The sequence below is a fragment of the Nycticebus coucang genome, chromosome 3 (assembly GCF_027406575.1).
Source record: "Nycticebus coucang isolate mNycCou1 chromosome 3, mNycCou1.pri, whole genome shotgun sequence".
Taxonomy (NCBI): domain Eukaryota; kingdom Metazoa; phylum Chordata; class Mammalia; order Primates; family Lorisidae; genus Nycticebus; species Nycticebus coucang.
In genome coordinates this window covers 72,759,544-72,783,763 of record NC_069782.1, presented here as the reverse complement: position 1 = coordinate 72,783,763, position 24,220 = coordinate 72,759,544, and the positions used below count along the sequence as shown (strand labels likewise).

General features: G+C 48.7%; 1 protein-coding gene across 2 annotated transcripts; it reads left to right on the top strand.

The window, feature by feature from the left end:
• Positions 1 to 399: 399 nt before the first annotated feature.
• Positions 400 to 23,892, top strand: TMEM161A (transmembrane protein 161A). Of its 2 annotated transcripts, none has more exons than XM_053586555.1 (12): positions 400 to 470; positions 3,963 to 4,066; positions 4,651 to 4,731; positions 15,560 to 15,657; positions 15,791 to 15,947; positions 17,119 to 17,270; positions 22,084 to 22,144; positions 22,257 to 22,400; positions 22,497 to 22,610; positions 22,767 to 22,941; positions 23,072 to 23,168; positions 23,356 to 23,892. In XM_053586555.1, the coding sequence occupies exons 1-12, from the start codon at positions 468 to 470 to the stop codon at positions 23,607 to 23,609; spliced, it is 1,440 nt and encodes a 479-aa protein (XP_053442530.1). In that variant the 5' UTR covers positions 400 to 467; the 3' UTR covers positions 23,610 to 23,892. The 2 variants fall into 2 exon arrangements, with proteins under 2 accessions (XP_053442530.1, XP_053442532.1); XM_053586557.1 differs by having other exon boundaries at positions 454 to 577.
• Positions 23,893 to 24,220: the final 328 nt, after the last annotated feature.

The following is a 24,220-nucleotide window of genomic DNA, read 5'->3' as shown; positions in this document are numbered from 1 at the left end:
TGCCTAGCCTTAAACAAAACAAAACAAAAAACCAAAAAACTTGTCCCTCTGGATACAGCGCGTGGATAAATGAATGTTTTCTCTGCAGACCTGCAAGACGGGTGTAGGTAAGAAGACCAAGACTTAAGAGAGGTCGGCCAAAGAGCCTCTCAGACCTCTCAGACGCAGCCCCAACTCTGAACTTAGAATCAGCAAGTCGGAACTACAACTTCCGGCATGCAACGCGAGCGACCTAGTGATTTGCCGATTTAAAACCCGCTGATTGGGCTCATGGGCCGCTCGTCACACCAGTCCGGGCCTCTGAATGGTCGAGTTCCCGTTAATGTAGGTCGTTAGATCTGTACACCGTGCTGATTGGGCGCATGGGCCGCTCGTCACACTAGTCTGGATCGCTGACTGGTCGAGTTCCCACGTAGTGATCTAAGCCCTAAGTCCGTGGATCTGTACACCATGCTTCAGTATGCGACATGGTGAGCGAGCGTCCCGTGGCGTGGAATGCCTTGAGAGGCCGGGGTCCAGTCGAAGGAGTCCAGGGAGACACTGAAGGGATGGGGTCACTCTACGGTGATTGGAGGCTGTGAGGAACTTGGGTTCACCCCGAGGGCCCTATGTTTCTCTCTGGGGCCCTGCTGTCAGCTGCCAAGCTTCGGAGGGAGTCGGCCGGGGTCGTGCTAAGGGGACTGAGAGCCCCTGAGCGTCCTGAGGGTTCTGGTCTTTGGAGACGCTTTTAGGGTCCTGGTGCCCTGCCGAGGGGTCGTGGTCCCGCAGAGGGTACTGGACCGGAACACATCGGAGCACCGCGAGGGTGGCCTGGGGTCCTCTTGGGGCCCACTCTGGGTACAAGGGTTCTGCAGGAGCGTGGGGATCGTGCGGTCGGAGTATTTGAGGGCCCTGGTGGGGGTGTGCGGAAGGAGCAATAAGAGCCTTGAAAGGTGAACCCAGGAGGCCGGGTGGTTTCAGGGCAGGCAAGGGTCTTGGAATTGGAGACAGCACAGTTGGAACGCTCAAGTCTCGGGGGCCTCTGGGTCCAACTTATTGAGCGTATTCTTCAAACTTAGTCATGTCCCTGTCCTATGGGCAGGACCTCTGCATCCCTGAGGACTGAGCAGAGGGAGGGACAGGGGTCTGGAGGGTGGTCTTGTCCTGCCTGGGAGGGATCCTTGAGGAGAGGCGTTGGAGGTGGGTGTAAAGGAAGTGCATTACCTTACGAGATTGTTGAAAGTGTTGCATCCTTCCAGGCCTAGCTTGTAGGGCAAGGGCTCTTGGCAACCAGATGGAGGAAAGTTGCATTGATTTTAGTAGAATTCTTGGGTTCAAGGATCGTAAATCCAGAGAAGAGCAAGAAAGGAACATACCTGGTGGAAGGCTCTAGAGGTTCCTTGGAGACATCAGTAGAGTGTTGACCCTGAAATGGGAGGCTGTTGGGGGGTGGGGCCGTGAGACACAGCCCAGTTCTTGGGAGCCTCAGGTCCCGCAAGGACCTCCAGCAAGGTCTCCCTGGGAGGTTTTGGAGAGGAGGAAGTCAGTGATGGAGGGCCGTCCTGGTCTAGGAGGGCCTATGAGACCCGAGTGGTTGGGCCACAGGGAGGGCTGAGGAGAGAACCTGGCAATGGGGGGGGGGTGTCTCTAGGTGGATCAGCCCCACATGGCAGACTGCACAGAGCAGCATTGGAGGGTTGGAGGTTGATCGTGAGACTAGGAAAGTTCTGAGCCACCTGGAGGGACTGAGGGCCCAGGTTGTGGGAGCAGTGAGTGGGTACTGAGGGAGGGGCTGCTCTTGACTGGAGGTGTCTCTGTTCTGGGGTCTTGATGAACTGGGTAGGTAGGTAAAACGCTGGCAGGAGATGGGGTCACAAGGGGGAGGTTACAAGGGAGGAGATAAACAAGCTAAGACATCTCTAAGTCCTGGTGTTGGGTCAGCAGCTGGTGAGGGATGTTGAGATGAATTGTTGGGGAGGGGGAAGTCCTAGGAGGAAGGTCAAGGCTTCCGGAGAGGCTTGGCCCAGTGGGCTAGGAGGAGCCGGGTGCACTGGTGCACTTGGTCAGGGTCATTAGTATCTGCCAACCAGTCTGCCCTTGGGTCTGAAGGAGGTGAGCAATGAAGATTTGAAGATTAGGAAGATGGCGCCTCCTACCTCATTTTATTACTGAAAAAAGATTTCTGGTCTCAGTTTGCAAGTCACAGGCATAGATAAAATGTAGTATTAGTTGGTTTTTTTGTTTGTTTGTTTTTCTTTTTCTTTCTTTCTTTCTTTTTTTTTTTGTAGAGACAGAGTCTCACTTTATTGCCCTCAGTAGAGAGCTGTGACATCACAGCTCACAGCAACCTCCAACTCCTGGGCTACGCGATTCTCTTGCCTCAGCCTCCCGAGTAGCTGGGACTACAGGCACCCTCCACAATCCCCGGCTATTTTTTTTTGTTGTTTGAATTTGGCTGAGGCTGGGTTTGAACCCGCCAACCTCAGTATATGGGGCTGGCGCCCTACCCACTGAGCCACAGGCGCCTCCCTGTTTGTTTTTGAGACAGAGTTTCAAGCTGTTGCCATGGGTAGAGTGCAGAGGTATCATAGCTCACAACAACCTCCAACTTGGGCTCAAGTGATCCTCTTGCCTCAATTTTTTCTATTTTTAGTAGACATGGGGTTTTGCTTTTTGCTCAGGCTGATCTCAAACTCATGAACTCAAGCAATCCACTTGCCTCAGCATTCTGCACTAGGATTACAGGCATGAGCCACCGCGTCCGGCCTTAGTCGATTATTTTAATGGTGGACTTCTCAGCACTCATTCTGAATTACAGTGCTAGGCCCGATATCCATCACATAGAGCTTTTTCTTTTTTTTTTATAGAGCTTTTTTTTTTTTAATTAAAATTAGCTTATTTATGCCACATTAAAGGATTATGTTGATAATCAATTAATTTTCCCATTTATGTAATCTTTATTTCATTTTAATTGTTGATTATAATTCCATAGGACTAGTTGACGGCTCCCCTGGGCATATAATTTTACATAATTACATAATTACTGATAGCAAATGGGTATGTATTTCATTCAAGCAGGAAAACCCAATTTCAGCTTCTGACTGATTGTTCTGAAACGTTTAGAAATAAGCACATGAAAACGTGTTCTGAATTAGAATTTAAGCGGTTTGTATGCAGAACTTAGTAAGAAAAATTTTAATTTAAAAGTCATCCCACTCCAAAGAGCTTGATTACAAGGAGTGAAGGACGGTGATGGAGTCATCATGAATCATTTAAGGTGGGACAGACTTAGGGAAAGGAGCCCCCAGAGGGCAAAGCCAGAAGCTCAACCAAGATGCAGTTGGTACAGAATGCAGTGGGACACAAGTCACTTTCACTGGGTGTGTGGGGCCATAGTAAGGGCTGGATGCTGGCTGTGATGAATCTATGAAGCAAAGTAGCAAGTACCCCATTTCCAGATGAGAAAGCCGAGGCTTGGGGAGATTGATTCCTGAAATCCATACCCACCCATTGCTCCCAGGGAACTCAGGCACTCAGCCCCTCTAGGTGGCTTAGGACTTTCTGAGTCTTATGATCAACCTCCAATGCTGCTCTGCAATCTGCCATTTGGGGCTGATCCACCTGGAGACCACCTGGCCTCATTGCCTAGCTCTCTCCTCAGCAATGAGGAGGCTAGAGGTAAACCCCTGGTCTCTACTTCCCATGCTCCAGCTAGGTAGGACCTGGCCTCTGATGTGGTTGTGGGGGGAGGATGCAGTAAACAGAGCCAGGTCATGTGGGGGAAGGGAGATCTGCTCTCAGCTGTCAGCTCTGTTCCCAGAGTTGAGTCTGGGCTCATCCCAGGACCCTTCCCTAAGAAGCCACTGAAGCCAGGAGTATCACCCTCCCTCATCTGGCCTGGCTTCTCTATAAATAGCCTGGGTTCTGAGGGAAGGAGCTTGTGACCCTCTGGCAGGCACTGCCCATTATGTCCCTTCCCCCAGGCGGTCCTTGGAGTGCAGCTGGTGGTGACCCTGCTCACTGCCACCCTCATGCACAGGTTAGCACCGCATTGCTCCTTCGCTCGCTGGCTGCTCTGCAATGGGAGGTAAGCCTTGTCACACCCTCGTCGGTGGGAAGGACCCCAAGGAGCCATGCCCATGCTGTGCTCAGCTGTCATTTTGGGGGCTGGGAGCTACTTTATTGTGGTGTGACTGAAGCATGACAAACAGCATATATTCAAAGTGTACAGTTGGATCTTGTATACGTAAAGGAGGCATGTAGGCCACATTCCCATTGTCCCTGCCTCCTGCCTCCCTCCACCTTTACTCTTGCTAGAGATCTACACTCCCATCCCCAGATCTGGTTTCTTTCCCTGTGTGGGTCTCTGACCCTTTCTTGTGAAGCTGGTGGAAACTGAATTCTCTGCCTAGAAAAGGGCACACACCAGTTTCCCCAGGAGAAAGGAAACCAGTAAATTCAAGGGTATTTAAAACCATTGAGTCTTCCTAAACTTCATCTGTTGGCCCCACCATTTCCCCAGAATTTCTCTTTGCACCAGTAATTCCAGCTCAGCCCTTACCACCTTCCAGGGCTTCCCCTGGCCCAGCCAATTCCCCAGGTTTGGGGCTCACTGCCTCAATGTCCCTATGCCAAAGTGTTCCTGACTGACTGTTTTGGCTTTGCCCTCAGTCTGTTCCGGTATAAGCACCCTTCAGAGAAGGAGCTTCGGGCCCTGGCGGGGAAGCAGAGACCCAGAGGCAGGAAGGAAAGGTGAGTGAGCCTGGCTTCAGATCTGGGTAGGCAGCTCCTCCGCAGGAACAGAGTTTTCTCCTGCCTAAGGATTCCGGCCTTGGCCCCCAGACATCCGTGCACCACTGTGGGCACAGATGAATTAGAGAGACCCCAGTTTGAAGAGATGGTCACCATCAAATTAACACTTAATGTTTATAGACATGTGCTTTGGGCTACCCTGTAGGTGGGAGGTACCCACTGAGAGGTTAAGGACCAAAAATGAGAGATTATTCCCAGATGTGAGTGAAAGGAAGTGGAGTCCACATTCTTTGTGGGCAATGTGGCCTTTATTCACTCCAGTGCAAGTAGGCTGAGTTCGAAAAAGAAGTCAGTACGTGGGTTAAGACAGGTGGCAGTATGAGTTCAAAGGGATAGGAATTGGCACATTCCTTCCTTCCTGGGCAGGACGGTTCTATTCGGGTGGGTCCCTACATTTAACCCTATCATCCCAGACTTTTTAGTCTATTATAAGGGGGCAGAGTGATGGATGTGGTGTCTCTTTGATTGCTTCCTGTAGATTGAGGGTTGTGTGGGCTGTCTGTAAGGAAAAAAGAGAGGGGGAAGGGAGTGGTGTTTACAGGAGCACTTTTGGGTCTTCAGGCTGAACTGGTTGATATCCACGAAGGACGAGGATATGAGCGTTGTTTTTTGGGTGACTGCCTGGTCAATAAATCAAGAGATGAGGTGGAGGATTACTGGTCTGAAACTGAGAACGAGAAAGATCATAGTTAGTAGCCCTAAAATAGGAAATAACCAAGGAGGCCAGGAATCGAATAAGGACCAGGGATTAGATGATTCAAGATGTTTGTTTTGGATTCATTCTTGGAATTCTTTTTACTTTGCCTGTGGATTATTCCTGACTGGTTTACAAAGATACAATATTCTCAAAAAAAAAAAAAAAACAAACAAGTGTGCCTCCTTTTTCTGCTGTAATTAAATCTAAGGCTTGGTGATTTGGGGGGACAACTGCAACTAAAGAATTAATTTGGGATTGTAGGGTGACTAAAGAGTCTTCTACTCTTTCTGTGTCTTCATTAAGCTTCATTAAGAGAGAGTTGGTGGTAAAAGTAGGTTGGTGTACTAGTGCATACAATGTCCATGCCAAGTCCAGCCACTATGCCTATTCTGAGGAGTACAGGGAGAGAGATGCCTATTTTTGTCTAGGGGGATGTGCCAGGGCCTGAATTAGGGAGGAGTCATTCACAAAAGAGACTTGAGGGATGAGGAAGACTCAGGTGCAAAGACAGGAGTGGTTTGCATGCAGGCACTGATAGATGGAATGGCTGCAGAGGAAAAATATTCCGGGAGGGGCACAGGAGGAGTCAGATGAGCAGAAAGTTGAGTTGAGAGAGTAGAGATCAGGCTTTATAAAGCCTACAGAGTCTCCTCTTCTGGTGAGATTGAAGCAGGTTAAATTTGGGGACTCTAGGGGTGGAAAGTCCATAATTATGGGGCCAAACAGAGCTGTGATATTTTCTGCCAGAATGGAAGAGTTGTATGTTTCGGCTACAGGTATGGGATTGAAAAGATTTTGGTATAAAGAAAGGCACATCCAGCATGCTGGGTGGGGGGGAGCATGGCAGCTGAGAAGGGGGAAGTTCAAGGGGGGAGTTCAAGGCAGCTGAGAAGGAAGGGGAATAAGGGATGTTGTTGTAGGTCTTACAGGACAGTGAGGTCTAATCCTGTATAGGGTGGAGAGGTTATACTGGAAGAAAGGTTTGGGTTTTTCTTTTTTCTGAGACCAAGGTTCACTATGTCACTCTAGGTAGAGTATGGTGGCATCACAGGTCACAGTGGCCTCAAACTCTTGGGCTTAAGTGATTCTCTTGCCTCAGCCTCCCAAGTAGCTGGGACTACAGGTGCTCGCCACAATGTCCAGGTTTTTGTTTTTTTTTTTGGTTGTAGTTGTCATTGTTGTTTGGCAGGCCTGGGCTGGATTTGAACCCACCAGTTTGGGTAAATGTAGCCAGCATCCTAGCCGCTGAGCTACAGGCACTGAGCCTGAAAGACAATTTTTTAGCAATTTGTCTTGTTTCTTGATGATATGCTATGTCCTGAACTACTCCTCCATCTGATAATCCTACCTGTGTGAGGTATGTCTAGCAGACAGTAGTCCTGACTCCACCTTCGGGGCATCCAGTGCCCTTTATTTTGCTGGTCTAGTACCTCTTTCCTTCATAAGAACATTCAGAGGTGGGCAGTGCCTGTGGCTCAGTGAGTAGGGTGCTGGCCCTATATACCTAGGGTGGTGGATTTGAACCTGACCCCAGCCAAACTGTAACAAAAAATAGCCAGGCGTTGTGGTGGGCATCTGTAGCCCCAGCTACTCGGGAGGCTGAAGCAACAGAATTGCCTAAGTCCAAGAGCTGGAGGTTGCTGTGAGCTGTGATGCCATGGCACTCTACTGAGGGTAACAAATTTGTCTCAAAAAAAAACAAAACAAAACATTCAGAGGCTCTGGCAACATTATAACAGTGTGCTGGCATGTAAGTGTAGCTAGTGAAAGAGGGCGTCTGAGGTAGGAATAGGGCCTAGTGGATGTGGGAATAAGGGTTGGTAAGGTAGTTACAGATATACAAGGTCAAGGTCAAGTGGTAAGACAACCTGTGCACTCAGTCAGGGTTGATGGGGAGGGGAGAAGGCAGGATTGACAGGAAGGGTAGCCAGAAGGAAAAGGAGTAGAAAAAGGAAAAATTGGTTTTCCTCAGGAAGAAAGTCTTGAAAGGTGCCTTGTAGCCACAGATCTATAAAGGCTTCAAAGAGATCATCCCAGCTTTGAATGTGTGAGAGTAGCCAGGCATCTCGAGGAAAGTTATGGAGAAAAGGGAATAATTGGGGAGGAATATTGCACATTTATGGGGAAGTGGACTCTTTAGGGATCCTGGTGAGTTTTAAGTGGTGGAGGGATAGTACTTGCAATTTCCAGTGGGGATCTTCCAATATTGGAAGTTTTTCTGTAGGACCCAGATTTATTCAGGATTGGTGGATCCAGACTGGGGGGCCCAAGAGGCAAACGGCCATGGGGTTGCTGTAGAGAATGGTGTAAGGACCTGTCCAGTGAGGAGATAGAGTCCTGCAAGGCAAGGGAGATTTGAGGAAAACTTGTTGTCCTGCCAACTAGTCTCTGACTTTCTCTGCTAAGGGTTGGGGTAAGAGCTGGTTTATTGTTTTTCTAAGTTCGTTCCTTCCTGGTTTCCTGGAGGATGGGAAAATAGTTGCCTATGATGAGTCTGGAGGGGGTCCAGGGCCCAGAATAATAGTTCTGCCATACATTATTTCAAAAGGGCTGTAAAAGAGGGGTTTGCGAGGGGTAGAGCAAATGCAGAGTAAAGTGATGGTGAGAAGCTTAATCCAATATTGTTTGTGTTGGAGTACTAATTTGATGGGATGTTGTTCAAGGAGGTTGTTCATTTGTTCTACTTTCCCTGATGATTGGAGCCTGTAAGGCACATGTAAACACCACTGAATTCCTAGGGCTTGTGAAATTGAGGAGGTGATCTGGCTAATGAAAGCTGGGCCATTGTTACTCTGAATGGAGTTGGGGAGGCCGAATCTAGGAATAATGTGGTGGAGAAGGGTGGAGACAACTTCATGGGTTTTCTTGCCTATTGTTGGGAAGGCTTCAACCCACCCTGAGAACTAAAAGAAGTTTATATTTTCATACAGGAGGCATGTGGGTGAAGTCAATCTTCTAGTCTTGCCCGGAGGTTCAGCCCCAGGCCTAATGTGTGGAAAAAGGAGGTGTTTTTATGGCTCCCTGAGGTGAGACCTGGGTGCAGATTATGCAAGACTGAGTTATCTTTTTTAAAAGGGAAGATAGTCGTGGGTGAGAAAGGAGCAGAGAAAGAAGGGTGTAAAGAGGCTTGAAGCTGGGCGGCGCCTATGGCTCAGTGAGTAGGGCGCCGGCCCCATATACCGAGGTTGGTGGGTTCAAACCCAGCCCCGGCCAAATTGCAACAAAAAAATAGCTAGGCGTTGTGGCGGGCGCCTGTAGTCCCAGCTCTTGGGAAGCTGAGGCAAGAGAATCGCGTAAGCCCAAGAGTTAGAGGTTTCTGTGAGCCGTGTGACGCCACGGTACTCTACTCCAGGGCCGTACAGTGAGACTGTCTCTACAAAAAAAAAAAAAAGAGGCTTGAAGCTAACATGAAGGCTATTGTGGAGAGAAGAGAGGACATTTTGTGCTTGGGGGCAAGGAAGAATAAATTTTCCCTGTTGAAGGAACCATCCTCGCCATGTGGGAAGATGCCAGTAATTGTCCTGCTCTTTGGATGTATATACTGGAGAGAATTTATTGAAGGACAAGTAGTGGCCTTCATTAGGGGCTGGGGGAGCGTGTAAGGGTGTTGAACTGCCGGCTTGGCTTCTATACTGGCTTTTTGGTTGCCTTTAGAAATTCGATCTGTTTTATTTTGGTGGCCTTTAGAGTGGATGATGGCTACTTCCTTTGGGAGAGTGGCTGCATTTAGGAGGTTTTTAGTGAGTGTGGCACTGATAATAGAGGAGCCTTGGGTGGTAATGAATCCTCTTTCTTGCCATATGGCTGCATGCTGATGGATTATGTGGAAAGTATACTTAGAATCTGTGTATATGTTTGTTTTTTTTTTTTTGTAGAGACAGAGTCTCACTTCTTGGCCCTCGGTAGAGTGCCGTGGCCTCACTCAGCTCACAGCAACCTCCAACTCCTGGGCTTAAGTGATTCTCTTGCCTCAGCCTCCCGAGTAGCTGGGACTACAGGCGCCCGCCACAACGCCCGGCTATTTTTTGGTTGCAGTTTGGCCGGGGCCGGGTCTGAACCCACCACCCTCGGTATATGGGGCCGGCGCCTTACCGACTGAGCCACAGGCGCCGCCCGGAATCTGTGTATATGTTAATGGAGCAGCCTTGTACAAGTTGTAAGGCTTTAGTGAGGGCTAAGAGTTCTGCCTGTTGTGAGGAGGTGCCAGGGGTGGGCAGAGTAATGGAGGTGATAATGCTGGAAGAAGACACAATGGCGAAGCCTGCCTTAGCAATGGAACGAGCAGTGGGCTTCAAAGAACTGCAATCCATAAACCAGTTGTCTTTAGGGTTAGATAAGGGAAAGAGGGAGATGTTGGGGAAAGAGTATAATGTTACTGTGATTAAAGGTCAGCAATCATGGAATGAGTTCTGGGAATTGTGGGGGTCATGTGAGTGGAGGGCAGCTAATGGAGCTGAGGGATTATATGCCAGGCCAGGGAGAAAGTGAAGGTCTGGGTTTTCTTTTTTTTTTTTTTTTTGGTGGAGACAGTCTTACTTTATGGCCCTCTGTAGAGTGCTATGGCCTCACACAGCTCACAGCAACCTCCAACTCCTGGGCTTAAGCGATTCTCTTGCCTCAGCCTCCCGAGCAGCTGGGACTACAGGCGCCCGCCACAACGCCCGGCTATTTTTTTTTTTTTTTGGTTGCAGTTTGGCCGGGGCTGGGTTTGAACCCGCCACCCTTGGTATATGGGGCTGGCGCCTTACTGACTGAGCCACAGGCGCTGCCCAGGTCTGGGTTTTCTATAAAAAGGATCAGGAGCTTTTGCGTAAGTGAGGTGTGGAAATTAAAGATGATAAGTATGGATATTTTAAAAGGGATGGAGGGCGGCGCCTGTGGCTCAATCGGTAAGGCGCAGGCCCCATATACCGAGGGTGGCGGGTTCAAACCCGGCCCCGGCTGAACTGCAACCAAAAAATAGCCGGGCGTTGTGGCGGGCGCCTGTAGTCCCAGCTACTCGGGAGGCTGAGGCAAGAGAATCGCTTAAGCCCAGGAGTTAGAGGTTGCTGTGAGCTGTGATGCCACGGCACTTTACCGAGGGCCATAAAGTGAGACTCTGTCTCTACAAAAAAAAAAAAAAAAAGGGATGGAATGTTATGAGGCATAAGTAGATAATAGGGGGGCATGGCGGGTAAGTTTCTGGGCCTCCAGGAAAAGGAGGGATGTGGCTGCTACCACTTGGAGGCAAGGGGACCAGCCTAAGACTGTGAATTCTATCTGTTTTGAGAGGAATGCTATTGGGAGGTGATTATTGTGTGGTTTCTGTGTTAGGATTTCTACTGCACGTCCTTGGTGTTCTGACACTGAGAGGTAAAAGGATAGCGGTGATCAGGGAGATGGTGGGAGAGAGTGCTTGGGACAGAGAGGTTTGTCAGGAGAGTAAGGAACTTGACCAAAGCTGGTGTGGGCCTACGAGGTCAGTTGAGGAACCTTTAGTGACAGTGTATAGAGGCTTCGAAATTGGGAGTCTAGGAAAGAGAGGAGGTCATTTTTTGTTTGGGGAAGGGGTAAGGATGTGTCTGAATGTGGTCAGAGGGAATGAGTTTTTTTCGCTCCTGTAAGAGGATGCCGAAGTATCAGACAGAGGGAGAGGTTAACTGGGCTTTGGAAGGGGACACTCTATACCCCTTAGTGGCAGGAAGGAGAGTAAGTGAATGGTGTTTTGCCGGGAGGCAGAGGAGGAGGGGCTGCATATGAGAAGCTCATCTATGTACTGAAGAAGAACTGTGGAATTTTTCAGTAAAGTTAACTGTTGGAGGTTGGCCCAAAGTGCCTGACCAAAGTAATGAGGACTGTCTCTAAATCCTTGTGGGAGAACTGTCCAAGTGAGTTGTTGGCTGGTAGAGGAATCAGAGTCAGTCCAGGTGAAGGCAAAGAAGGGTTGGGAGAGCTCATAGATGGGGATGGTAAAAAAGGCATCTTTGAGATCCAAAATTGTGTAGTGGGAGGTATTGGAAGGAATGGTAGATAAGAGGGCATAGGGATTAGGGACTACGGGTGAACAGACTGAACAATTTCATTGATGGCCTGTAAGTCTTGCACTAACTGATATGAACCATCAGATTTTTTTACAGGAAGGATGTGAGTGTTGTAGGGTGAGTTAGTAGATTTGAGAATACCAGTCAAAGGAGTTCGAGGATGAGTGGTTTAATGCCCCTGAGGTCTGCTGTGAGGATTGGGGATTGTTTAGGGAAGGATCTGAATGTTGGGGTCAGAGGGCAATGAGAATGGGTGAATGATGGGAGGCTATAGAAGGAAGAGAGGTATCCCATATAATGGGGTCTACAGGGAGGTCGGATTGAGAGAATGGGGTGGGTGTAGGGGAGGGGTTAGGAGCAGGATGGGTAGTGTGAGGTAGAGCCAGTGGGAATCATCAGGGTTGCTTGTAATTTTGAGAGGATAGCTCTGCCTAGCCGGAGATACTGCATGAAGGAATGATAAGGAATGAAGATAGAAAAGAGTGTTTGACAAGTGAACACCACAAGGGTGGAGTAGTGTGAGAGTGTAGCAAATTGCCATCAATACCCACCATCAAGATCTCTGTTTGTTGTAAGGGACCTTTATAGCAGGGCAAGGTGGAATATGTGGCCATAGTATTAAGCAGAAAAGAGATTGGCTTACCTTCCACTAGAAGGATACCTGGAGCTCAGTCTTGGTGATCATCCAGGGGGCCTGCTGACTCTTAGGAACTGTCAGTCTTCAGCGGCCAAGCCCAAGAGGTTGGGGAATTCAACCAGGTCCTGGGAGTGACTGCAAACTGGATCCCCAAAAGGACCTGGGCAGTCAAAGACTTCCAGTGAGGACCTGTGCAGGCTGGACATGGCTTGGAGTGGGGTTTGAATTTGGGCACTGCTTGGCCCAGTGACCAGGCATACTGCAATTGAAGCACGGTCCTGGGGGAGATTTTCTTTTTAAGGACTGTCCAAAGGAGTTTAGAGAAGTAGCCAGGGTTTGTCTAATGGTGGAAGCTAATAACTGGAGCTCTGACAGGTGCTGCCACTTAGAGGCCTCTTTTCGGTTATTGAAGACCTTGAAGGCCAGGTTGATGGAATCTCGTTGGGGGGTCTGAGGGCCCTGGGGGTATTTGTAGAGTTTTTTCCAGATATTGGGTGCAGACTGAGAGATAAAATGCATGTTGATAATGAGTCTGCCCTCATTGGCTCTGTTGCTGGCTGTCCCGCAACAGGGTAGTATAGTGGTGGAGGGCTTTGTTAAGATGGGGTATAAATCGGGCAGGATTTTTATCCCATTTCTGAGTTATTTCTTTTAATTTGTCATAATTGGCTTGGTGCCTATAGCTCAGCAGCTAGGGCACTAGCTACATACCCCAGAGCTCATGGGTTCGAATCCAGCCTGAGCCTGCCAAATGACAATGACAGCTATAACCAAATAACAGCCGGGCCTTGTGGTGGGTGTCTGTAGTCCCAGCTACTTCGGAGGCTGAGGCAAGAGGGTCACTTAAGCCCAAGAGTTGGATGTTGCTGTGAGCAGTGACACTACAGCACTCTACCCAGGGCAACAGCTTGAGACTGGGTCTCAAAAAAAAAAAAAATAGCCGGGCATTGTGGCAGGCACCTGTAGTCCCAGCTTCTTGGGAGGCTGAGGCAAGAGAATCGTGTAAGCATAAGAGTTTGAGGTTGCTGTGAGCTGTGACGCCATGGCACTCTATCCAGGGTGACATAGTGAAACTCTGTCTCAAAAAAAAAAAAAATAATAATAATAATTTGTCATAATTGGGGCGGTGCCTGTGGCTCAGTGAGTAGGGCGCCGGTCCCATATGCCAAGGGTGGCAGGTTCAAACCCAGCCCTGGCCAAACTGCAACCAAAAAATAGCGTTGTGGCGGGCGCCTGTAGTCCCAGCTGCTCAGGAGGCTGAGGCAAGAGAATCACGTAAGCCTAAGAGTTAGAGGTTGCTGTGAGCCGTGTGACGCCACGGCACTCTACCCAAGGGCGGTACAGTGAGACTCTGTCTCTACAAAAAAAAAAAAATAAAATAATTTATCATAATTGATGGCCTTATGGGCTGCTTTTTTTTAGTTCTTCTAAGAGACACTGGACCATGTGGTTACAGAGGCACCCCAGGAGTGTTAGTTTGGTAATTCCAACTGAGGTCTTCCCTAGGGATGGCCCTAGCGCCCTTTAGCAGGGTTTGGTCTGTTCTCCGTAGATCTTTGGTGTGAACCTGGGCCTGAGTCCAGACATGCTCTCTCTCCTCAAAATTAGAGTGGAGGTGAGGATGACATAAAAATCACACCAGGTCAGATCATATGATTGGGTCAAATATCTAAATTCTTGAAAGTATTTTGTGGGATCTGTAGAGAACAAACCTAGTTTCTGACTTATGTGGGGCAGGTCTGAAAGAGAAAAGGAGACATGAACCCTGACTATACCTTCCATTCCCGCACCTTCTCAGAGAGGGTATAGAGGTTGTGGTGGTCTGGAAGAGGAGGGTCCAAAGGTATGGCCAGATCTAGTAGGAGGTGGGGAAGTAGGATCTACCATCTTTCCTTTCTCACCACCCAGGGACACCATCTTTTCTTTTTTGCCCAAGTGTGGCAGAAGGTAGGTGGGGGGCAATGGAGAGAAGGGGGACGGGGTGGAATTTTGCTGATATGGAGGAGGTTGAGGGAGGGGGGCTTTGAGGGGCAGAAGGGGGAAGAGTTGTCTGCTGCATTAAAGAAAGACAGTGGAGATTCAGGGGCTTCAGAGAGGGCTGGTTTGGCCTCTGCAAAGAAAATTTGAGAAGGTTCATAAGACAAAGAAGAAATGTTTCAGAGGAGGAGGAGGAAGGCCTGGTTATAAGGGATGTCCAACCATTTGCCAAATCTCTGACAGTAATTGTCGAGGTCAGTGAGGATTGAAAGGTCAAAGGTGCCATTTTCAGGCCATTGTGAGCCATTATCTAGTTTGTACATAGGCCAAGCAGTATTACAGAAAAAGATGAAGCATTTAGGTTTAAGGTCAGGATAGAAGTGTAGAGGCTTGAGGTGAGTTAAGAGGCAGCTTAAACCTGAAGTGGGAATCTGTGACTGAGCAGTCCCCATATTGGAAACTGGAGGTAGAAAATAAATGAGGTTAAAGCGAGGATGAAAAAGGAACTTATGAGGGGGAGGAGGAAGGAAGTGGCCGAGGCTGGGGCTGGGGAGGTTACCAGGCCTCCTTGTAGGACCTTTAACCAGCTAGAAAAGAGTGGTCAAGGCCCACAGCAGGGTGTCCCCACACATGAGGCACTGGACAGGGGAGTTCGACCGCCAGGGTCAGTTCGTGACTGGTGCCGGATTTAGTAGGCATGGACTACTGGAGTTTTTTGACCTAGAGTGGAGAAAGGGAAGGAAGTTGAAAAGGCTTAGAAAGGGGCTATATATACTTGAAAGGCCTAAAAATGGAGAAAGAGGGAGAGAGGAGTTGGAGTGGAGTTAAAAAGACTTAGAAAGGGGTTATAGATGAACACTCACTTCACTACTAAATGGATGAATTCTGGGCAGAGGTTAGAGGGATCCCCCGTTTCCCTTCATCTCGTTAGAACAAGAATTCACTGGGAGTGGGTTTTATGGGGTATATCTCGGACTCCTGAGGGGGCCTCTTGCCATCCCTGGGTTCTCAGCACCAAAATGAGAGGTTAAAGACTGAAAATGAGAGATTATTCCGAGACCTGAATGAAAGGAAGCAGAGTCCAGGTTCTGTGTGGGTAATGTGGGCTATATTCACTCCGGTGCAAGTGGGCTGAGTTCAAAACAGAAGTCAGCATGTGGATTAAGGCGGGTGGGAATATAAGAGTTTGGAGGGATAGGGATTGGCACATTCCTTCCTTCCTGGGTGGGACATTCATGCACTCATTCCTTCCTGGTGGGACGTTCTTTCCTGGGCAGGACAGTTCTATTTGGGTGGGTCCCTACATTTGGCCCTATCTCTCACACCCTGGTGTCCAGAGCCAGCTCCTTCTGAGCTCTGAGGGTGGCACAGCAGAGCTTCCTAGGCACTGGTAGGATGTTCCTCTCACCTGACCTCTTCTTTTTCCTCATGCCCAAGGTGGGCCAATGGCCTTAATGATGAGAAGACACTGACTATACCTCGAGATGCCCAATTCCAGCTGGAGACCTGCCCCCTCACAACTGTGGATGCCTTGGGTAACAACCTAGCCCTGGTCCCCAAACTCCTCTCCCTGGGCTCTTAAAGGTCACCACATCCTCAGCAGGGTTGGGAGGGGCAGCATCCTGGGATGGCTGGGCCGGGGGAGACTCAGTGGAGTACTTTCTGCAGTCCTGCGCTTCTTCCTGGAGTACCAGTGGTTTGTGGATTTTGCTGTGTACTCTGGCGGCGTGTACCTCTTCACAGAGGCCTACTACTGTGTGCTCGGCCCAGCCAAGGAGACCAACATTGCCGTGTTCTGGTGCCTGCTCACTGTAGCCTTCTCTATGTATCCTTCTCATTCTCTGCATAGGGCATGTGGGAGCAGGACTCGGGCTTCCTGGTTCCCCCCCCTAAACTGGTATGGCACAAACATCCCCCAGCCTCAGTGGCATAAAGCACCTGTATTTTGTGCTCTAGCTTCACGTGTGGGTAGTCTTGGCTGGGCTTAGCAGGTTGGCTCATCACCACTCCACATGGCCTTGCCCTTTGGTGGCAGCAGAAACCCTACCATGCAAAAGGCAATGGTTTGCCCAAAATCAGCCCACTCCCATCCCTGTCCTTTCCATCACATTCTCTGTGTCAAAGCAAATCACTAGGCCAGCTGGAATCAGGAGCTGAGAAAGAGATGCCCCCTCTGCAAATTTTTTATTAAGCAGCATAGAAAGCAGAGGCAAATATGTGATTTTGGGGACCCAAGTCTGAGAAAGTATAGTAAGAATAAAACTATCGGGTGGGCTTCTGGAAGGGAAAACTTGTCTTGAAAACCCATACTAGTTCTCAAAAGCTCCATGTGACTTTTGAGAATCATTAGGAGCTGTAGCCCATGTATCTCTGAGAGCTTTCCCAAGGGATTCAAATGCAGCCAGGATGTGAGGGGATTCAAGAAGGTAGGGTCACCAGATTGGGGGGAGTGGGGAGTTGCGCAGACTTGGTAGCCATTTCTTTTTTTTTTTTTTTTTTTTTGTAGAGACAAAGAGTCTCACTTTATGGCCCTCGGTACAGTGCCGTGGCCTCACACAGCTCACAGCAACCTCCAACTCCTGGGCCTAAGCTATTCTCTTGCCTCAGCCTCCCAAGTAGCTGGGACTACAGGCGCCTGCCACAACGCCTGGCTATTTTTTGGTTGCAGTTTGGCCGGGGCCGGGCTTGAACCCGCCACCCTCGGTATATGGGGCTGGCGCCCTACTGACTGAGCCACAGGCGCTGCCCAGTAGCCATTTCTAATAGGCCCCAAGTGGTATGATGAGGCCACTTCCCACTGAATGTGCACCCCCAGCTCACATCCTGATCTGGGCCCCAGAACCCCAAACCAAAACTTCTCCAGGCTACCCCCAGGCCAGTTGTGCAAGGGTCTTTGTGCCCTGAAGTAGGGGAGGTGGTGGTCCTGGGATGGGGTTGGTGGAGTGGGCTGGGGGTAGTGGCACCAGGACCCAAGGCCATCTTAGCTCTGCCTCCAGCAAGGTGTTCCTGACTGTGACCCGGCTGTACTTCAGTGCAGAAGAGGGGGGTGAGCGCTCTGTCTGCCTCACCTTTGCCTTCCTCTTCCTGCTGCTGGCCATGCTGGTGCAGGTGGTACAAGAGGAGATGCTTGAGCTGGGCCTGGAACCAGGTAAGTGTGGTCCCCAGCATGGGGCCACTTCTGCTGTCACTCCCTTGTGTAATTTGGTCAGGGCAGCTTAACTGGCTTGCCAACTGGGCACATAGTAGGGGATCGCATAGTAGGTGAGGGAATAGACTCCTGGGACCCAAGCAGTCTCCATTAGTGATCATAATGGCTCCTGAGCCTCAAGTGCCTACCACCTATATACCCTGTTGGGCTTTGGGGAAGAGAAGATGTCCCCCCTTTGGCAGACACACTTGGCGACAGCTCTTCACACAAGTACTTCTGATCCACTCCAGTCTGTGCCCTGCCCAACAGTCATGGTGTTTAATAGTTACCTATTTTAATTTAATTGTTGGGGGCAAGATAGGAAAATGTTATGACATTCATAAAGTACAAGAAAGGTAGAGTGAAAATTACTCTCATTCACCATTCTCCTCAGAAACCTGAAGTGTCACTTTCTTTTAGTCACACAAAATATGGCTTTAAGCTTTATCTTTTTCTCTTAAAAACAGTAAGTATCAGAGGTTGTCCCTTGATGTTACATATCATGTTTGTTTGTTTTTTTTTTTTTTGGCCGGGGCTGGGTTTGAACCCGCCACCTCCGGCATATGGGACCGGCGCCCTACCTGCTGAGCCACAGGCGCCGCCCTGTTTTTTAATTAAATCATAGCTGTGTACAATAATGCAATCATGAGGTACAATGTGCTGGTTTTATATATAGTTTGAAATATTTTCATCATGTCATTTTTTAAATAATAGCTACATGGGCGGCGCCTGTGGCTCAGTCAGTAAGGCGCTGGCCCCATATACCGAGGGTGGCGGATTCAAACCCGGCCCTGGCCAAACTGCAACCAAAAAATAGCCGGGCATTGTGGCAGGCGCCTGTAGTCCCAGCTACTCGGGAGGCTGAGGCAGGAGAATCGCTTAAGTCCAGGAGTTGGAGGTTGCTGTGAGCTGTGTGAGGCCACGGCACTCTACCGAGGGCCATAAAGTAAGACTCTGTCTCTACAAAAAAATAAAAAGTAAAAAATAAATAAATAAATAATAGCTACATAGTATTTCATTTTATGATATTATGTAACTATTTAATCAGGTCCCTAATTGTGGACATCTAAGTCTTATGCTCTGAAATATCCTTGCATGAAACCACACTGGCTGTTGTACAACAGTCTTTTATAGGAATAGCCTTGTCCATGTGTCTCTGCAAGAAAATGCATTTGTAGTTTTTAGAATGTTGCAAGTTGCCTTTCAGGAAAAGATGTATGAATGTGCCTATTTTCTGATATCCTCTCCAACTGTGTTTCCTCAGACTTTCAACTCTTGGGTTGTCTGATGTGTGGAAATATAAGTGGAGTTGAACATCTTTTCATATGTTTAAGAGCCATTTGTGTTTTCTTTCTTGAGAAGGCCTGCTTCTTTCTTTTGCCCAGTTCTTTTTAAACTGGTTTGTTAACTATTTTATTGATTTGTAGGTGCCCTTTAAATATTAAGGAATTTAACCTTTTTGTGTGATAGAAGTTGGCAAATTCATTTTCTCAGTTTACCATTTATCTTTATTTTTTCAATGACCTTTTAAAGACATAATTTAGATTGTGTCATTTTTCTGCTTGGCACCAGACTCTAAGGGTCTAGGAGAAAGACCAAAATCCTCACCATAGCTCATGGTGAGGCATGTGCCTGTAGTCCCAGCTACTTGGAGGCTGAGGCAGGAGGATCACCTGAACCCAGGAGTTTGAGGTTGCAGTGAGCCATAATGATACCACTGCACTCTAGATGGGGTGACAGTGTGGGAAAATGTAAAAAATATGAATGTTAAAAAATTTATTGGCTGAGGGCAATGGATCACGTCTGTAATCCTAGCACTCTGGGAGGCTGAGGCTGGTGGATTGCCTGAGCTCACAGTTTTGAGACCAGCCTGAGCCAGAGCAAGATCTCATCTCTAAAAATAGCCGACCATTATGGCTGGCAGCTGTAGTCCCAGCTACTCCGGAAGCTGAGGCAAGAGAATCACTTGAGCCCAAGACTTAGAGGTTGCTGTGAGCTATGATGCTACAGAACTCTACTGAGGGTGACAAAGTGAGACTGTGTCTCAAAAAAAAATTATTTATTTCTAGCTTAATTGCACTATGGTTACAAAAGATGGTTCATTTGAAATAGATTCTTTAAAATTTGGTAAGATTGTCTTGTGGTCTAGAATGTGATCAGTTCTTCAAAGATACATGCTGTGGATCTAAGAATCTAGTAAATTCAAATTACTTGTCTTCCCTAATCTTTGTCTTTGACACATCAGTCAGTAGAGACTAGTCTCCCTATGAAATAGTAGAGTTCTCAATTTCTCTATGTAGTTATGTCAGTCTTTTGTTTATATATTTTGAGGCTAATTTATTAGGGGTTCACAAATTTAGAATTGCCATGTTTTCCTGGTGAATCGACTATTTTATCATGATTCATTGATCCCTTCTATATCTTGTAATACTTCTTGGACTAGTTTATCTGGAATTAATATAGCATTCTGGCTGGTTTTTTTTTTTTTTTTGCAGTTTTTGGCCAGGGCTGCATTTGAACCTGCCACCTCTGGTATACGGGGCTGGTGCCCTACTCCTTTGAGCCACAGGCGCCACCCTCTGGCTTTCTTTTGATTAGAATTTGCTGTGTCTTTTTAATATCTCTTTACTTTCACCTTTCCAGTGACTTTATGTTGGAGTCTGTTATCCTTTAAAAACCGTATATCTAGGGTGGCGCCTGTGGCTCAAGGAGTAGGGCGCCGGTCCCATATGCCAGAGGTGGCGGGTTCAAACCCAGCTCCGGCCAATAACCAAAAAAAACAAAACAAAAAAAAACGTATATCTAGATATTTTCAATGTAGTCCGACAGTCTTTATCATTTAACTTAAAAATTTAATCTGGTTACATTTATTGTGATTACTGATGTATGTAGCCTTTCCACCATCTTAGTTTTTTGCTTTCTATCTGTTCCTTTTCTCTTATTGCAGTTGACATTATCTGTCAGTTTAATTGTTCCTTTATAGGTGATTTATCTTAACTCCCTGGCTGCTTTGTGATCTCTTTGTTTGTGATATTCCGCAGTTTCACTACAGTGTGTCTAGGTATGGATTTCTTTTTATTTATCTAGTTGATAGTTTGTGTGTATCATTCATTCTGCAGGCTTCTCAGCCATTCTTTTCTAATAACTCCCTTCCCTTGTTCCCTCTCTTTTCTTACTCTGGAGCTCTAATTTGACTTATGCTGGGCTTTCTACTTTGCTCTCCTTATCTCAGCCTCTTTCATATTTACTACCTGCTTGTCTTTCTGGGTTGGAATCTGAGTGATTTCTTCAGATTTGTCTTCCAGTTCATCAGTTCCTCCTTTGGCTATTTCTGTTATTTCAATAGTTATATTTTCTCTTTAGAAGAGTTTAATTTAGTTCTTTTGCAAGTCTATCCAGTCATCTGAAGGTATTCTCAATGTCACCCATTCTGTGATTCCAGCTTTTATTTCCTTAATAACTTAACACATAATTAACAGTGCTGATTTCTGGGCAGTGCCTGTGGCTCAGTGAGTAGGGCACCGCCCCCATTTACTAAGGGTGGCAGGTTTGAACCCGGCTCTGGCCAAACTGCAACAAAAAATAGCCAGGTGTTATGATGGGTGCCTGTAGTCCCAGCTACTTGGGAGGCTGAGGCAAGAGAATCGCCTAAGCCCAAGAGTTTGAGATTGCTGTGAGCTGTGACACTATGGTACTCTACTGAGGGCGATAAAGTGAGACTTTGTCTCAAAACAAACAAACAAACAAACAAATAAAAAGCAGTGCTGATTTCTTTTTTTTTTTAAGAGACAGAGTCTCACTTTGTTGCCCTTAGTAGAATGCTGTGGCATCATAGCTCACAGCATCCCGAGTAGCTGGGACCACAGGCGCCTGCTGCAACACCCAGCTATTTTTTTGTTGCAGTTTGACCGGGGTCAGGTTTGAACTCACCACCCTTGGTATATGGGGCCTGCGCCCTACTCACTGTGCCACAGGCGCCGCCTAGTGCTGATTTCTTTGAGTTTTTTTTTTTTTTTTTGGTAGTGCTGATTTCTTAAGTCCTTAAGGCCTACATTTATCTATTATTTTTCTGCCACTTCTCCTTTATGATGATTTGTTTCCTTGCGTGTTTGATAATTTTAGTTATGAAGTTGTATTGATTTGCTTTTTTTATTTTTTATTTTTTTGAGACAGAATCTCACTATGTTGCCCTCAGTAAAGTGCTATGGCATCACAGCTCACAGCAACCTCAAACTCTTGGGCTCAAGCAATTCTCTTGCCTCAGCCTCCCAAGTACCTGGGACTACAGGTACCTGCCACAATGCCCGGCTATTTTTTGTTGCAGTTGTCATTATTGTTTAGCTGGCCCAGACTGGGTTCAAACTCGCCAGCCTCAGTGTATGTGGCTGGCACTGTAACCACTGTGCTACAGGCGCTGAGCCTGATTTGCTTTTAATCTGTGGAAAATCTTAGGGCTTGAATAGAGAATTCCTTTTTCCAGGAGGACTTTAGTTTTCTCCTGCAGGAGTCCTTCATCCCCTTCCAGATTCCTGGAATCATCTAGGAAATTCAGCCCCAGGCAAATCAGAGATGTCTGCTTGGTGCATTCTTTTGTTTCTTGAAGACATCCCAGCATAATAACCAGAACACAGAGTTGTTCTAGTGCCTGGCACAGGGCCTAGCCACCACTGGTGCATTCTACCTTGGGGAGCAAAGGGATGCTTGGGAGGAGGGCAGAATGGACTTAGAGATCCTGGGACTCCACTCTATTCCATCTTCTCCTTATCTTCCCTAGGCCTGGCCAGCATGATACAGAATTTGGAGCCATTTCTAAAGAAGCAGGACTGGGACTGGGCGTGAGTTCTGAGATTGAGGTTTGGGGGTCAGGGGAAGGCTGGGACTCTCCCAGGGTCCCACAGGCAGGCTTCTGACTGGCTATGGGGCCTCTCAACCTGCTATTCTCCTTAGGCTCCCTCTGGTCAAGCTGGCTATCCGCGTGGGGCTGGCAGTGGTAGGCTCCATGCTGGGTGCCTTCCTTACCTTCCCAGGCTTGCGACTGGCCCAGACCCACCGTGATGCACTGACCATGTCAGAGGACCAGCCCATGCTGCAGTTACGTGGGTAACCTGGTGGGCAGGGGGATTGGGGACCTGGAGAGAATGTAGGGGAGTGGTAGGGTATCTCACTCCTTCCTGCCCTCACCCACAGGTTCCTCCTGCACATCAGCTTCCTATCTCCCCTGTTCATCTTATGGCTCTGGACAAAGCCCATTGCACGGGACTTCATGCACCAGGCACCTTTTGGGGGGAAATCCTTCTCCCTGTGCGTATTAGGTGGGGCTGGGGGGGCCCCTCTGTGTACTCCAGGCTATGAGGCTCAGGGAGGAGCTGGGGAAAGATTCTGGAGGGTGGGGGGGGCAGATCCTAGGTGGTGAGGGATAGCTTTGTTACCCTTCTAGCCCCCACCCTCTTGCCACAGTCTTTCAGACTCGGCCTTCGACTCGGTGCGCCTCTGGGTGCTGGTAGTGCTGTGCCTGCTACGGCTGGCAGTGACCCGGCTCCACCTGCAGGCCTACCTGTGCCTAGCCAAGGCCCGCGTGGAACAGCTGCGGAGGGAGGCTGGCCGCATTGAGGCCCGCGAGATCCAGCAGCGGGTATGGATGCCTTGGCGGGGAGGGAACGTGGGGCTCAGGGTGGGTCTCTGGTTCACACTGGTGGGCAGAGTGGAGTCATTCCAAACCAAGAAGGCCCCCTCTATAGCCACCGCTGCTACTTGCCCACCAGGTGGTCCGCATCTACTGTTACGTGACGGTGGTAAGCTTGCAGTACCTCACACCACTCATCCTCACCCTCAACTGCACGTTACTGCTCAAGACTCTGGGTGAGAGGCTGCAGGGCGTAGAGCGGTAAAGGGAGAGGAGGGGAGGAGCCAGGAGGTGGGGGAGGGGTAGAGGCAGGGCCTGGGTGGGGTCAGCCTCCTCGAGTATGGCTTGGGCTGGAGGACCCTTGGGAGACCAACCCCTCCTATGTTCTCACCCATATCTCCCTCCCTCCTTCTCCTATCCCAGGTGGCTACTCCTGGGGCCTGGGCCCAGCACCCCCACTGTTTCCCGCCACATCCTCAGTCAGTGCTATTCCACTTGGCCCCGGGGAGGATGAAGTCCTGCAGACAGCAGCGAGTATCGCTGGCGCCCTGGGCAGCTTGCTCACGCCTCTCTTCCTCCGCGGCGTCTTGGCCTACCTAGTCTGGTGGACGGCTGCTTGTCAGCTTCTCTCCAGCCTCTTTGGCCTCTATTTCCACCAGCAGTTGATGGGCTCCTAGTTACCTGCAGACCCTCCTGGGACACTGAGGTCTTGTGCTGGGCCAGTGGAACACAGGCCAGCCCCATGTGTACCTCCATGTCCCCTGCAAGATGGGGCTGACTCCGCACCATTCCCTTCACCACAGTGCCTGAGCCATGCCCCACTTGGACTCTGGGTTTCTGCCTGGAAACTCTCCTGGGCCCTGCAGCATGAGGGTCTGAGGCCATTGTTGCTTAAGTGCATGCTGGGTTTGGGGGTGGGGGCAGCTGTTTTGAACAAATAAAGGAGCAGGCCAGTTTTTACAAACAGAAGAGGTGGTGGATGCTGGATTGTGCAAGTAGCATCTTGTAAGTTTGTATGGCACTCACCTGGGTTGTAGGGTGGGGGCTGCAGCAGGAGGGAGAACAGAGTAGAACCGAGACAGGGAGCAAAGGCGTAGAAAGAAAATAGAGGACAAAGGGAAAGAGAAAAAACACATGTGTTTGAAGAAAAGGCCAAAGGCTCAGCTATTACAAAAGATCAGCCTGGGGAAGGGTGGATGGATGATGAGAGAAGTGAGCACCATGAGGAGCACAGGGGAAGATTCCAAGGGAAAGGAATGAACAGGGGAGAAAGAGGTTGAGGAAGTGG

Excerpts from the sequence above, each read along its gene's own strand:
- TMEM161A (XM_053586555.1), top strand. Across the intron at positions 4,732-15,559 it reads CCCAGAGGCAGGAAGGAAAG|GTGGGCCAATGGCCTTAATG; the intron begins GTGAGTGAGCCT and ends CTCATGCCCAAG. Across the intron at positions 22,942-23,071 it reads CCCGCGAGATCCAGCAGCGG|GTGGTCCGCATCTACTGTTA; the intron begins GTATGGATGCCT and ends CTTGCCCACCAG.